This window comes from Convolutriloba macropyga, chromosome 11, assembly GCF_964194025.1.
Source record: "Convolutriloba macropyga chromosome 11, txConMacr16.3, whole genome shotgun sequence".
Taxonomy (NCBI): Eukaryota; Metazoa; Xenacoelomorpha; order Acoela; family Convolutidae; genus Convolutriloba; species Convolutriloba macropyga.
The window spans coordinates 44,376,419-44,392,900 of NC_134478.1; the positions used below are offsets into that span (position 1 = coordinate 44,376,419).

At 35.8% G+C, this 16,482-nt stretch overlaps 1 protein-coding gene across 10 annotated transcripts in view; it reads left to right on the forward strand.

Annotated features, from left to right (window-relative positions):
• The window catches only part of LOC142349443 (ras-specific guanine nucleotide-releasing factor 2-like), a 233,011-nt gene that overhangs the window by 192,347 nt on the left and 24,182 nt on the right, over nucleotides 1-16,482 (forward strand). For 9 of the 10 annotated variants that reach the window (XM_075400998.1, XM_075400995.1, XM_075401003.1 and 6 more), the window contains 5 exons: nucleotides 4,268-4,435; nucleotides 4,847-5,188; nucleotides 8,616-8,645; nucleotides 9,677-9,771; nucleotides 10,188-10,300. In XM_075400998.1, the coding sequence (XP_075257113.1) occupies nucleotides 4,268-4,435; nucleotides 4,847-5,188; nucleotides 8,616-8,645; nucleotides 9,677-9,771; nucleotides 10,188-10,300 (748 nt within the window). The remainder of the gene's footprint in view (nucleotides 1-4,267; nucleotides 4,436-4,846; nucleotides 5,189-8,615; nucleotides 8,646-9,676; nucleotides 9,772-10,187; nucleotides 10,301-16,482) is intronic. The other variant, XM_075401004.1, reaches the window with a different exon arrangement.

Genomic DNA, 16,482 nt, shown 5'->3' on the forward strand with positions numbered 1-16,482 from the left:
TTTGAGAAATTTTTCGCTCGGCCAATTTTTTGTCTGCCCCATTTGACTTTTATTCCTCAAACGCGGGATGAACAGGTAGCGCTCGGTAGCAATCACTTCAAATCTGCCTTATGTTCCTTCATTCATCAATTTCAACTGAACTGCGTGCGTGATGCCATTTTTCAATCTTAGTGGAGCGAGTTCTTTCGCGTGGAAAGGTTTTTGTATCACACTTACCTCACTTACCTCTGACTTACCTCACTCTCAAAAATGACTTCCTCACTTTGAAATTGACTTCTCGCTACTTTAATTAAAAGAGGTAAGGTCAAGTGAGTGTTTGTGACACTAATTAGAGGCTATTTCAGAGCAGCTAATAGAAGTATCAATATGTTGTATAGATTATTAATCAAAATCTAACATCTCAGCTTTGAATTAAAAGAAATTCATTTTTTGGTCCATTTCTTTTACTATTTTTTTGAGACTGCAGATCTACAAAGCTACTGCAGCTATTTTCTGGCAATCTGTGGGCCTTGTTATTTTGTTGGCATTAAACTAATCAAAAAATTAGTAAATTCGAAAACAATTTTCATCTCGGTTTTTGCTTTTGTCCGATTTTTAGCAAATTTATCCAAAATATCGCTAGAACTTGATTGCCATTTTGTTTGAACATGACATTTGCTTATCACTATAATTAACAAGTAAATCTATTGGTACCGCTATCGGTATGACTAGATCTCGATTGCGGTTTTGGATGAGCAAGATATTTGGTTATCGGTAAATTTAACCAGTGAATCTATGAAAATTGTTTGAAGTGGCGATTGTTTTTGGACAAGTTTAGCCTTTTGAGAAATTCTTCGAACAAATTTTTTTGTTTTCAAAGATTTCTTTTTCTGATTCTTCTACTCTTACGAACCGATTTCTCTCATTCAATCTCAAAATGAATTATCGGCTGCTTTAGTTGATGCTGTAATAGACAGCTGGATTCTGAAAGTTACATAAATCAGCCCGAGTAAGCATTCACTTAGTTTAGTTGCTTTCATTTTGGCAGTTTTTGTTCGGTGGACTCTTGCTTTTAGCTCAATTGATATTTGCATGTTCGTCTGTTTTTGTCCTGCGTTTTTTTCTTTTGCATACAAGTTTTTGTGTCAGACGTGACTTACCTCCCTCAAGAATGACTCACTATGAAATTGATTTTTTTGTTAATTCAGTGATAAGTTCAATTGAGCATGTGTCACTCTAATTGAATGTTATTTAAAAGCAGCTAATATAAGTATCAAAATGTTTTACTGCTTCCTCTCAAAACATCTCAGCTTTGAATTAAAGCAATTCATTTTTTGGTCTGTTTCTTTTACTATCTTTTTGAGACTGCAGATCTACAAAGCTGCTGGGGCTATTGTCTGGAAATCTGCAAGCTATGTTATATCGTTGGCATTAAATGCATCACCAAATGTATAAAGTTGAAAACAATTTTCATCTCAATTTTTGCTTCTGTCGGATTGTTTTTAGCAAATTCTTCCTAAATATAGCTAGATCTCGATTGCGATTTTAGTTGAACAATGTATTTGCATATCAGTGTATTCAACAAATAAATCTATAGATTTCGTTATTGATATCTATAAATATCGCTAGATCTCGATTGCATTTTTGGTTGAGCAAGATTATTGGTTATCAGTAGAATTAACAAGTAAATCTATGAAAGTTTGTTTTTATTGGAGATTGTTTTGGGACAAGTTTAGTTTTTTTAGAAGTTTTTCTTCAAATTGGTTTATTTGGCTCTGATCGATTCCTTTGCATTATCCTTCTATTATTACGAGCCGATTTTTCCCATTTAATCTCAAAATGCAATGTCGGCTGCTCTAGTTGATGCTGCAATGTACAACTGGATTCTGAAACTAACATATAACAGTCCGGGTGAATTTTTGTTTTGACTAGTTGCTTTCATTCTGGCTGTTTTTGTTCAGTGGAGTCTTGCTTTTAGCTCAATCGATATTGGCGTGATCGTTTCCTTTTGTTTCGTTTTTTTCTTTTGCATCCTGTCCTGTTGACAATTTGAAAATCGGAAATCAAAAACCTATGATTCCGCCACAGAAAATTGTGCGAGTGACTAAAATTTTGCGAGTGACAGAATTCACCAAATAACATTGTTCATTATATTGGATTGGGTTAGGAAAAACAAAGCTTTGATGCTAATTACTTTGCTTCTATTTCTTTTATCTTTGAAATCTAATCTAACATCGGAATCCAGTCAAATTACCTTTTTTTCAGGAAAACAATAAGTTTTGGGCGCTTTTTCTATGTCTTCTTAGTGGTTATGGCAATTTTATCTGATATTTTGGTCAAAATTTTAGTGATTCTCGAGACCATTAGTATTCTAATGGCTCTCCACACACCAAAATGGGAAAAGGAGCCACTAATTCTAACTGGGAAATTCCTTTAAGCGCTTCTGGTATAGACTGAAAGACTGGTTTTTAAATGCTCACAAACGGAGTTCGTATAATTTATATTAGTCCTGTTAATCTTTTTAGAATTTTTGTTTGACCGGTATTTTATCATATAGTTTTTCGTCTGAACATTTGACTACTTTTTGTCCTCAAAATAGCATAAGCAGGTGACCGTACCCCCACCCCAAATTCATCCCCCCCCCCACATTCATCCCCCACCCCCACTTCACCCTCAACTCCAATCCACCGGCGATTGAGCTAAAGCTAGCCTTCCTAAACCACACCTAGCGACTGTCGAAGCCAACCGCTCATCAGTCGTTTGAGAGCAGTTTTTAATGATTGACACCCCCACTCCGCTCACCTCCCGCTCCGTCCCACCCAGCCCCCTGAATTAAGCTTCTCGAAGCTGCGGTTGATTAGGTTTTTGACAACATTTTTTTCAACTGGGTATTATGTGACATCTGTTGTCACATTCTTGGAAATTAATTTTAGTTGACATACCTCTAGCTTTTGATCTTACGTGACTTGTCAAACTTTAATAATAACTGCCTTACGGAAGATGCAATCATAGTTCAATTCAGCTGAGCCAAAGCTATAATGTTTATCTGGACCTGATTACAAACCGTTTATTCGATCATATGCAATCGAATTTAAAAGGGGATATCAGTTTATATGTCTGATTTGTGTTGGGTTACGTATCAAAGAGAGGGCTGAGTCAACCTCGCCATTGGTGACATTCAGTTGAAACTCGACATTCACAGGGATCTGTTTATATTTTGTTCTTGGGGTAGATTATACTTGGTGCTTACACATTTACGTTGCTCTACCTTTATGCCACATATTTATGTTCCATCTTTTGTATTTAGTGTTAGACAGTGGGGTCATTAGCATGTAGCAGCTCATGTATTGCTAGTTTTTTAAATACCATTAACATATGACGGCGAATCGTTCAAACAATTGATGTGAAAAAATGCGAAAGATTTTACTAAACCACTAACTGTTTGATTTCAAGCTAGTTGTGAAAGCGTATCATTAACGAACACTTTTCTATATTTATGCTGGCAACAGAAATGTGTTCATATCATCTTCAATATCTAGATCAACTATCGATTGCAGCTCTTTAGTTTCAACTTATCATGACTGACTGAAAAGTAGTTGAGGTGTTAGCTATAAATCGTGTCTGTTTCCGCTTCTAACTGTTTCCTTGACCTACAGTTCCGTAGTCTAACATCGGATATCTTGTGCAATATTTTACAATATAAAATAAAAGATAAACGTCGAAGTTCGACCTGAGTGAGACATTTCATGACATTTATCTGGAATTTTATGTGTCGAGCGTTTTAGTTGCGTATTTGATGCCATAAGGGGGGCTTAATGGGGGGTGGGGGAGAGGTTTAAAGGTATTTTCATCGATAATTTTTCAAAGAAAATAAAAAAAATTGAACTACGAATTTATATTTAACATGGAACTAGGTACCATACCCATTGTGCGTCTCATAGATCGTAACTTCTGTCGTTGTCAACCATGCAAAATATGGTCCGATTATCAGAAACTGCAAATATTCAAATGACGGTTAACTTCTTCGAGTGTATGGTTTTCGTTCATGCGAATTGTATGCAAAAATTTTATGGTTCTGAAACATTGCAAAATTATGCATTGGATGCAGTTTCTCACCATGCGGGTTACGAGGCCGGGAGAATCTTTGTTGAATTCTTAGAAGGGTAGCAAGAAAGGTCGGAAAGGAAACAGTTGCGCTGACGTCATTGTGCGTATTGTCTGTTTGCTCTCATTTAAATTTCAGCCTTCAATAGAACTGAAATTGTCGAGTGTTTTTTCCCCTTTTCAGCCCATGGACGGAATCATTCCTCTATGATGCAGTTGCATCCGTCAAGTGGATTGGGATCTGCTTTCGGAGACCAGGTGCCTGCGAAAAGGTTCTCACTGGACTCCTACCTGCACTCGAGGAATGAGGCGACCAACAGCACTTCCAACAAGAAGATACACCACGCTCCGGGTATATACCACCTCCTCCCTATATCTAGACTATGATTATTTATTCGTTTTTCTGTCATTATTGATTATTTGCGAGGAAAATGTGTTTTGAGTTTCCATATAACTTATAACTGACGTTGACCAATATTTAGTTGATGCAGCGTCTAGTGTAATGACATGTAAACTAAGATGAAGTTGCGTCGATTACTTTTGTTTCTTCAATGGTTATGTTTTGCATTTTCGAGAGAGGCTATTATGCTACTTGGTTGTTCCAACCCTCGAAATTTATTGAAGGCGTGTATTCTGAAGTTGATGTCTTTCGAGATATTTTAGTCGAAAACTTCAAAACCGAAGCGCTGATAAACAGTTCTGCATACGAATGACGCATTTGCTCTAGGCATCTCAATCTAAATATTTGTTGTTAATGTTTAAGGTGTAGTTGTGACGTCTTCTCGGAAGAGCACACGCAGGTCCAGCCTACAAACAGCAGCGGCCGCATTCGCAGCTGCAACTGCAGGTGCAAACACCCTCACAAACAGTTCCTCCCTCTCTGGCATCGGAGGTGGCCCCACAACCAAATCCTCCTCACAATCCGGTTCAGGAGGGGGTACCTCTGGTGGATCTGGCGCCTCTAATGCCAATAGCACCTCTGCCGCGTACTCGTCCACGTTACCATCTAGATCTTTAGCAAACAGAAGGAACAACCACATGAGCTCTCCCAGCTCATCGGCTGTGTCCTCTGTGTCCAACAACCTCTTCTCTAAGAATACGAAAGGTTGGTGACATTCACAAGATACTATAATTGACTCTATATATATATATATATATATATATATATATATATATATATATATATATATATATATATATTATATATATATATATATATATATATATATATATTTTATATATATATATATATATATATATATATATAATATAGCTGATATTCTTGCAACTTCAACACGGAGGGTTTCAGTGAAATAATATATATATATATATATATATATATATATATATATATATATTTATAAATAATATAGCTGATATTCTTGCAACTTCAACACGGAGGGTTTCAGTGAAACTTCAACTTGCTCAATCATGGTATTCAAGTTGTTGATACGAGTCCTTGTAGCGCTGAATTGTTTGTCGGCAAAAGCAGGTTGTCAGCAAATACTTTGGTTGAGTTGCTTGAGCAAGGAGTGCTGAGTTGCTCAAAATTAAGGCATACAGATATCGTATTCTTTTCCGTCAAGTGTGCCCTATGTTCTCAAAAGCGCATCACTGGTTGCTAACACAGACGTTTCGGCTACCAAGGTTTTTTTTGTTGTTGATTTTAATTTCAGCAGATAATTGAAGCGATTCTTACTCAGCTCGTTTGTTGATAATTTAATCCAGGTGCTCGTACTGTGACTGCAAAAACCACTGGCCGACTGCAGATTTTTTTTTGGAATTAAATGACGCTAAGAATTTTGTTTTCAAGCCAAACCCTTCAGAATTAATCCTTTTTAGATAATATTTAATTGTTCCCGCATTTTTTGAAAAAAAATGGGAGAACTTATGCTAGCCTCATTTTGTTTTGTTCAGACCATTTTTGACTTTTTTAGGGCATCCCAGACCAACATATATGGTATAATTTGAAGCTCTCGGCATTTTTCATGGAGTTTTAAAATCAAAAGCAAACTATAGACCTACTCCTGGGTAGGATTTAGTTTACGATAATTTTAACTTAAGCTGAACAGGAGGGAAAAAAACAACTTAGGGCACAAGTGGCTTTTTTGTAGTATGTGGGGGAAAGATTTTTGCGAGTTTTTTTGCCGTGCTACGATATCTTTTGCGGTTATCCCAGAATAATCAGCAATTTGTTTCACTGATAATGGTCAATTTGTCTGTCGAAAAAATTAATGATAGGTCCCAATTGCTCTCTAATAATAAATATCGTTTCGTTTGATGCTTCCTGTACGTAGCTTATGTTTCTTTCAATTTTTTCAAGAGTTGAGAATTTTTTTAGGTTCACTAACTGAATTCTAAAAATAAGAAAGTCCGTCATAGAGTCTTATTATTAAAATTGAACCATAAACCTACTCCTGTTTTATAAGCTGCCTCAAAGAGCAGGTTGTATTTATTTTCAGAGGCATATAAGCTACTGAGTCTTTATTACTACTCCAGTCTTGTCGCATTGAAAAGCCTCTTTCAAGGGGTGAAGAAATAAGTTGGTTTTTTTGCTCATTTGAATATCAATTTTGCTTCTGCAACATTGCGACAATTTAGTGCCATACGCGTGTCTTATGTCATATTATTTTTAGTTTATTTGAGATTTCAAAATGTACTTTTTCAATGAGTGGGAGGCCACTTGTTTTGAAAATCCAAATCGAAGTTGCTATTTTTGGTCCTCATTTGAGGCTGCCATTTTTGGTTCAAAAGATTTTATCAAATGCTTCATGGCGTTTGAATCATTAGGTAATCTGTGTCCTAACTCGTTTTGAGATTTCTTTAATACAACAAGAGGTTTGTCATGGCATTTTTGTGAAACGTTCTTGTCAATTGTGTACCTTTATTTGCTTCATCAGAAGCGAAAAACATCAGTAGTTATGAAATCAACCAGATAAACAGAGTTACGTGTTTTGTCTTTTTTTTTACTTTAGCTGGTTTTTGGCGGATTATTCCCGTTTGTGCGCCCAGTCGGTCTTGCAGCTCCAGTTACGGAGCCTGTGCTATTACATAGTTAATTATTATTAAAAATATCGCATTTTCGGGATTGCCAATAACATGTGCTCACAAAACTGGGGGCACAAACGGAAAAAATCTGCCTCAATTCAATTTGACTTTTAGTTGCTACTTTTTCCTTCATTTAACCAGAAGCACTTTTAAAAAGACGTTACTAAGAACAGTTTGAGAAAAAATACAATTTCGTTTTGTTGATAATGTAAGCCAACTAATCGAATTAATTATGGCAGTTAATACAAATACAATTGTTTCAGCTTCAAGTATTGTGCTTTTCTGCAGCAAAATCTCATGACTACGAATAAATTGAAATGAGGCGTGGTTCAGTGGATACAGGTGATTTGAATCCTCGTTTTCGTGGATGATTTTGGGTTTATTTTTGTTTGTCTCGAAAAATATTGCAAACATGTCTGAATCATTAATTTTTGTGACTTATACGGCTAATTTTGTCAAAGGTATTTGTCCATGATGTTCTTCCTCAGACAAAAAAAGCGGCTTAAAAACGGTTATATTTGAATCGCAAGCCATGAATCAATTTCACAATGATTGATAGACAAACTGATTGAACAATTTCTAAACCGCCAATAATGCAGTTAGTATTGGAACTTAAATGTTTTTTTAAAAGTAATAACACGTTTGAAGAAACCTCTTTTGATAATATTTATCAATACGTAAACCGCAACTAAATTGAAAGTTATTCAGGCGATTGGTTCCTCTGTAAAACTCTGTGGTATTTTTTCTATGTTGTTTTTTTTTCAAGCTCCAGCTAAGTTATTTTGACTTTTTTTTCGTAGCAGCTTGACAAAAACATTCCTCGGCATTAAAACAAATCTTTTGGCGATACAGTATAAGATATATTTCAGATATATCTTATTTTTCCAAATGCCAATGTGGGAAAATTCTGTGCCACACACAGATCAAGCGAGCCTTTTTGTTTCATTTGTCTCCGCAAAGTTTTTTTATGACAAACTTTAGCATGGCTGGTTCATCCTCTTAGGTTGGCCCGCTGCAACTATCGAAGTGAAGGAGGTCAACTTCATGTCACATGATTAAAAGTTCGCTGTTTTTTTTCGAGTTCATTGAGCTATATTTGGCCTCCTCTTTTTCTAGTCAATTTGGTTCCACTGCATTAAAAGATCCAAAATATAATCAAAATTTACAAAATTACACTTGAAGGAGTTTACAGTGACATATTTAAGGACTTTTTGGCTATCATTTACCTCGTTCAAAGTTTGTTACGCCCTTAGGTGACAATGGGTACTACAAACAGCTAGGCTTTATACTCGAATTCGCTGCAAATTTGCAAATGTTATTTGAAAACGAAGTCTGCGATTTACAAGCAAGATTGACGAGTTATTAACATCAATTTTGGTATTGACTTTTTAGAATTTAAGCGCACTACTATGAATGTAAATGTAGGAACTGTTAATGAACCGGGCGGTAAACTCACGCCAATATAATTTATTCTTGTTGTTAAGGTCGAAAACGATATTGTAGCAGACACAAAAGTAAGCAAGAATATTGTGAAATTCAGCTAACTGTGTGACCAAATTATACATCATCTGATCAAGCTTAACATTACAAATGAATTGATTGGCCATTTCCTATTTCAATAATTTCAAAATCATTTTTCATTTGGATTTTCAGAAATGTATTGTGATTGAGTGGTATGCGTTTGAGAACAAATCGGTTTCTCAGACAGCGAGAGTATGAACTGAAGAAATGAGACGGGATACGAAGTAATAATAATAGTGGTTTCTGCGTAATCGCAGCGGAACAGCATTAGGCCTACAATAGCTTGTTTTCAGCTGCCCTTTTTCTGACTATTCCCCACATTTCAGACTGATCTTTTTATGAGCAGCATTGCTCTTTTTTTGGTGACTATAGCCACTTTTTAACTTTCACGTGGTACCATGATTGCAGCCAACATTGGTCAGGCTATGGTCAACCTGAAGCTATGGTTAAGTAAGAGCTCATCCTCACACAGACAGCTTCACGGCAGGGGATTGAACTCTCAATCATTGGCGTGTGAACCACACACCTTACCTCTCTGCTATCACGCCAAGTCCTCACAGCACTTAAAATCGCTCACAACCCAAGTTTCTAATTGCTCTGAAATGTTTGTAGTAATTATGTAGGCCCTCTTGATCTGTTTTGCGATTTTTTGCTGGTCGTTTTGTCATCTGCCCAGATACGAATTTTTGTGAAACAAAATGTGATAAACTAGTAACGCACGAGGGCGTTAAGTTGCTGCACAGTTATCTCGAGCTATAGTAGACTTGAAGTTTACTGTTCACGAAAACTTCTGAAGAAGCGTAAATTAATGGCAAAAAGGACGATTTTTAACGTTTTGACGCTGTCCCCCAGTCAATTCTGTCCCCAAGGAACTAGCCTTCGTAACGTGAAGCTAGTTGCAACCAAATTCCAACATCACGCCAGTTGTTTGAGAGCAATTCGTCCGACATTAGTAGTCGGTTCTGTAATTATCATGTTATTAATGCACAGAATTGAGGAATGTACAGGGACTGGGATGTTTCAGTTGAGCATGGTGGTAAACGCTCCTCAGACTTCTCATCGGCGACGTCCATGCGAGTGCTACATGTGCTGCGTCATTGGTCCACCAAGTTCCCTGAGGTCAGTCCAAAAAATGCTACTCTCGTTTAGATCAAATGTGCTCCTGTTTGTAAGAAAAAAAAACAATTTTTAAGAAAGCAGGAATTAATTTTGTTGCTGTACGAAGATTTAAAAACAGTGTTGACAAATAACGAGATCACGGAGGTCGTCTTTTACAATTTGCCCAATTATTTGTTTGCTCAATTTCATAAATACACAGACCATTTATTTCTATAGTTTACTATTTTTGAAATCTATTGAAAATTGAATAATAGATGATTATGACCGCACTTCGAGATTATTTTGCCAGCTGTCAATCGATCAACTCTTCTATTCCTGAGCGACGCTTCGAATTGAAGCACATTTAAATAACTGATTCTAACTTAAAACAACAGATTCCTGTGATAAGGTGATGCGATAACTATCTTCGATTATAGGACTTTGAGGAGGGCGAGCCAGCGAATCAGCTGTTGATTTCAATGCTTAAAGAGGCTCAGTCAAACGAGTGTCTCACAGCCGAAGAAGAAAAGATTGTCAATGGCATATACAGGTAGGTCACTTCACACCACCACCACAAATCTTTCTCGATCTCTCCCATCTGCCTACAAATAATTGAGTATTATCATTACAGTCGGTTGCTATGCACAAATTGTCCAAAAGAAGAGGCGAGTAAATTTGCTCGGATAAGTGAGCAAAATCGTTTTATAATCTTAATACGGTTTCAGGACCCAATACCAAAGTACTCAATGTGACAAAATATCTTAAAATTTACCCAGTATTGGCGGTATGTATTGTGAAAGTAAAATCCGAACGATGTAAAAATTAACGCAATTAAAAGCGATTTTGTTATGTAAATCTGACGGTCTTCAAATGCGCCAATTTGTACCTAGCAAGAGTCCGTAACGATTGCTCATATACTTGCACTATATATCTCATCTTGTGTTGTTGAGTGTTCTGGTGGAAGGATCTGTCCCATTTTGATAAAACACAGCCAAACGTTTTCGACCATGTTTAAAAGCTGAAAAGTAGACAGTGTCTAAAGTAAAAGTGCAAATTAATTTTTGAGCAAATTTAAAACATTGACATTCTTATAAACTTTTTCATTCTCGTTTGCATGCGTTGCGTTAATAAACGTTTATAAAAATGTTTTCTGTCATTGTGGGACACAATATATAGGCAGGATAGCATGTGTGCTAGTTTGGGGCTGATGTAAAAAAAATGAAAGGCATAGAATAAGATATCAAATGATTTCGAGAAGATTTGCGCGTAGAACACAATGTTGCCTTATTTGACATTTCAAACAACAGCCTCTGCATGGCCAGATTCTAAAGTGTCAGATTGCAGAAACTTGATAGTTGCGTGTTTCAAGCAGATTTAACATGTTCTCGACGAATGTCCGATTTTCTCAGTGAATTCACGTAAACTAAATTTGATGGATGTATCGAGTGATAATTCCCCGGCTTAGTGGTAATATAACCTATATTCCCCAATCATCAGTTATGCCATAATGCGGGGCTTTAATTTCTTGGGGGGGGGGGGCTATTATGGGAAAGACGGGTATTTGAGGAATGTGCATCTTACTAATCAAATCATAAAGAATCCTGTCCGTGCAAAGGCATGTTTTAATGGGAAAATTAGGCTGGCTAAGCGTACAACCTGCTATTCAGATCATCTTGATTCTCATCAGACCGAATCTTTCTTTTACATCAGACCAAATTAGTATGCTTTTTGCTAAAATGCCACATATCCATTCAAGAATGTTTTATTACGTGTCGGAACTAATAAGGCTGAATAAGAACGTCTGCCTGAACCAATTGAACAGAATGAACAGTAGAAGGAAAATTGCTGTTTGCTGGGAGTATTTTTGCTGTTATTACCAAACGATGTTGTGTTCTGGCTTAAACACAGTTTTAGTTGATTACAGCTTCTTGACTTAAGAATTTAGTCAAAATTATTTAGAGAAAGCATTGCAAATTATCCGTTATGCACCATTGTTTGTCAGTGGATACTTTTTGATTTGGTTTTTTATTAGCCCAAAATTTCATGCTCTGTAACCGGCTTAATAATTTTGTTTGCTTGTTGGGAAAACTTGCAATATTTTTTTAGATATGTTGGAACATTTTTGAACCTTTTGACACTTTTTGCGTTTACGATTCTCATGCATTGTAGATTGCTGATGTGAACGACATTTTCCAATTGTTTTCCAAAAATTGTGTGAGTGATTAACAGTTGTTAAAACTACTGTTATGTGCCTTTAATTTAGCAGTCGTTGAGACAGCATTGAAAATTGATTTTGGACCTAATGGCTGGTGCTTGTTTGAAGTGAGATGATGTCGACCTGTCCGTCAAGAACTGAATTTTATTAATGACTCATGTTGACCTTTGTTGTTCTTCTGTTTTTGGTAATCTTTCCATTTAATTGATATTAATTTTGACGTATTTTGTTATCTAGAGCATTTTGCGATTTCTTTTTTAATTGTTGTTTAGCATGTCCCTGAATAGAATTGGTTGGGTCATTGATTGGGCGGAAGAATTTCTACAGGGTTTTTTTTCCAAACTATTGTTTTGAATTACAGGGTTACCATTTTTTAGGGATTTTTGTTGAAAAATATTTTGGTTTTCGTTTTTTACAGTCCTTTTCCTCCGTTTTCTCCGTATATACCATTTCTTTTGTTTTCTATCAGTTGCTAGTAGTTTATTGAATGAAAACTATCATTATTTAACGTTCTTTTGCCAAAAAAATGTTTTGTAGTCGCAACTTGCGAAGAGAGTTTTTCAGATATTTCAGATAGCTTGTGTTATCAGGTTTGATTTTTCTCGTAATAGTTCTACTGTTTTTGTTTAAAAATTATTATTGTAATAAAGTAGGAGCTTAATTTTTTTTAAGAAGTGAGTGGCTGGCTTATTTTAAACAGCCGCCTCAGCTTCTCAGCCGGCTATTGTAGCGCTCCTAATTTTTTTTTAAATTCAAAGAATTTGAATTGTATTGGGCAATTCAAATTCAAAGATTTTGAATTGTATTGTATCTTAAGATTTTCATGATTTCTGTTCACATTTTCATGATTTATGAAGTCAAACTAGAGTGGTGATTTTGGTCAAGCCGAAACGGGAAACGGAGTGGAAAAGCGGTTGGTTTTGCGGCTTGAAATTTTTTCGCACTAACTTTACAGTGGAGTGATAAAACGGTGTTTGAACAAAAAGTTGCTTTCTCGCTAGTGTTTTTTGTTCACATGCGGCAATCTTACTTTTGATTTTTACTGTTTTTTTCAAGTTTTTGATCGGTTTTTTCTAAATAGTTTTCCCAATCCATTCATAGTTCATTCTAGGCCTAATTATTTGTTTGAACCAATTTTCCATTTCTCTCTATTGATTTTTTTTGTTCACTTGTGGCGTTTTGACATTGTTTTCTGTTTTTTAATAACCGTCGTCAGCCTCTCAAACGGCTATTATTCAGGCGCTCTCCTTTTAAAATTTGCTGTACATTTTGATCACGTTTTTCGTTTTACATAAGTCACGATTTTTACAATTGAATTACCTCACTCACTGTTTCAACTGAATGGATTCTAAATTCTTTCACATTTGAACTACGCAATGTAGTGAAAAAGGTCAAGGTCAAAACAGCAAAAGCAAAAGACGGCATAAACCGATAAAGACCGTTCATTAAGTCATTGAGAATTAGAGTATCAGAGTTCATTAGAGTGTTTGCTAGCTGACATTGGTGTTCAGCTTATTAGCTTTAAGTTTAGAAACTGAATTAAGTATAGTTTAAGAATCCAACTGAAACTGCATGCCGAATTAGAACACTTTTCGACGCTGAAACAAATAGAAATATTTGGTCAAGTAATCTAATTTCCGCTGCCGGCTATGCTTTTTGTAATTTTTTTTATCCGCTTTTTTAGATATGGTTTTCCCAATTCACTCATAGTCCATTCTAGGTCTAGTTTTTTGTTTAGTCAATGAAAATTCTTTGAATTGTACGTCAGGACGTGTCATTCTATGTTTTTGAATTCGTTTTTACGTTTTTGATCACGGTTTTCGTTTTACATTTGTCACGATTTTCACATTTGACTTCTGACTTACCTCATTCACGGTTTCAACTGAATGGATTTTAATTTGCTTTCACGCATTCCTTTGCGCAATGTGGTGAATACTGTCGAAGTCAAAAGATCAAAATCAAAAGAGACGGGATAAACCGATAAAGCCAGGTCATTAAGTTACTGCGAATTAGGTTATCAGAGTTCATTAGAGTGTTTGCTAGCTCTCATTGGTATTAAGCTGAAAAGCTTTCAGTTTAGAGACTGAATTAAGTATAGTTTTAGAATCCAACTGAAACTGCATGCTGAGTTTGAACACTTTTTGACACTGAAAAAAAATAATTGGTCCATTGATCTCGTCTTTTTTCTGTTTCATTCCCGATGTGCATCAAGCGCTTCAACGGCGGCTATTTTCCGGCAATCTGCCGTCTATGTTTTTTATAATTTTTTATCCATTTTTTTTTTGATATGGTTTTCCCAATTCACTCATAGTCCATACTAGGTCTAAATTTATGTTTAGTCAAGAAAATTCTTTGAATTGTACGTCAGGACGTGTCATGCTATGTTTTTTATTCGCGTTACCTTTTGATCAAGTTTTTGGTTTTACATATGTCACGATTTTCTCATTTGACTTCTGACTTAGTCACTCACTGTTTCAATTGAATGTATTTCTTTTACGCATTCAATTACTGAAATTCTTTTACGCAATCAATTACGCAGCGTGGTGGAAACTGTCAGAGTCAAAAGATCAAAATAAAAAGAGACCGGATAAACCGATAAAGCCTGGTCATTAAGTCATTGAGAATTAGGTTATCAGAGATTATTAGAGTGTTTGCTAGCTGTCATTGGTATTAAGCTTAATAGGTTTCAGTTTAGAAACTGAATTAAGTATAGTTTTAGAATCCAACTGAAAATGCACGCCGAGTTTGAACACTTTTTGACACTGAATTAAAAAGAAAAATAATTGGTCAATTGATCTTTTCTTTTTTTTCTGTTTCATTCCCGATGTGCATAAAGCGCTTCAACGGCTGCTATTTTCCGGCAATCTGCCGTCTATGTTTTTATAATTTTTTAATCCGATTTTTTTAGATATGGTTTTCCCAATTCACTCATAGTCCATACTAGGTCTAGTTTTTTGTTTAGTCAATGAAAATTCTTTTAATTGTACGTCAGGACGTGTCATGCTATATTTTTTTATTCGCGTTACCTTTTGATCAAGTTTTTGGTTTTACATATGTCACGATTTTCACGTTTGACTTCTGACTTAGTCGCTCACTGTTGCAACTGAATGGATTTCTTTTACGCATTCAATTACTGAAATTCTTTTACGCAATCAATTACGCTGCGTGGTGAATACTGTCAAAGTAAAAAGATCAAAATCAAAAGAGACGGGATAAACCGATAAAGCCCGGTCATTAAGTCATTAAGAATTGGGTTATCAGAGTTCATTAGAGTGTTTGCTAGCTGATATTGGTATTATTCTTATTAGCTTTCAGTTTAGAAGCTGAATTGAATATAGATCTTAGAAACCATCCGAAACTGCACGCCGATTTAGAACACTTTTTGAAGCTGAAAAATTATAGTAAAAAATCTCGGTCAATTTGTCTCTTCTATTTTCTTTTACTGTTTTATTCCCGATGTGCGTCAAGCGCTTCAACGGCGGCTATTTTCCGGCAGTCTGCCGGCTATGTTTTTCATCATTTTTTTCGATTTTTTTAGATATGGTTTTCCCAATTCACTCATAGTTCTTTCTAGGTCTAGTTTTTTGTTTAGTCAATGAAAATTTTTTGAATTGTACGGTCAGGGCTTGTCCTGCTATGTTTTTTCACTTCGTCGAATAAAAATTTTTCGCTTTCCCTTAGTTCACAGCTTGTTCAACATTTTGCGTGAAATCTTTTTGACTTCTCTAGGCCAGTTTCACTCTTCTCTCATTCTGCTCAAAGTGCTTTTAGACCGCAGTTGCGCATCAAAGCAATTCAAAATGAACAGAGTCATTGAAAAACGAAATCAGAAAAAGAAACGGGATAAACTCAAAGCCTGATTTTAGATGCCCGTCACTCGAACTTTGTTCATAGTTGACATCTCTAATGCTGATTGGTATTGATACTAGCCCCTGTGTTGTCTCACTACGAAACAGGAGTATGTTCAGCTCCAAAATGACATCAAAATAGTTCGCACTGTAACATTTTTGTATGAAAATCATTTTTCGCCAGTTTTTTCTCTCCTTCCAATCCCAAGCATAGTTATGGGAATCAAACGCAGCTGTTTTCCGGCAATCTGCCAGGTATGTTATTTTTTGCTTTACATCTTATTAGTGTTCTAACACGAGCCCTTTTAACAACATCTGACGCGCCTTATTAAGTTTATCCAAGATCCTCCAGCTTAATTAAATTGAGCTTCTATCTGTTTTTTGAGAGCAAGTTGTTCGGTCTTAAATATATGGTAACTTCTTGGGGTTGAATTATGCTCATACATAAATGCAAAATAGGTCTAAAAAGTAACTCTAAAACACATTTTGCCTATCGTTGTGCAATTCACAGACTAGCTCTCAATTGATCGTTTCGAGTGTGCATAAGACAAGCTTGACGTAATTTAACGAGAAGCCATACTTGTTCAAAAATAAACTTGGGTAGAGTTGAAGCCTTAAGGAGCTCTAGTTAAATAGCTGAATACCATTTCCACAGTTTACTAAATATCC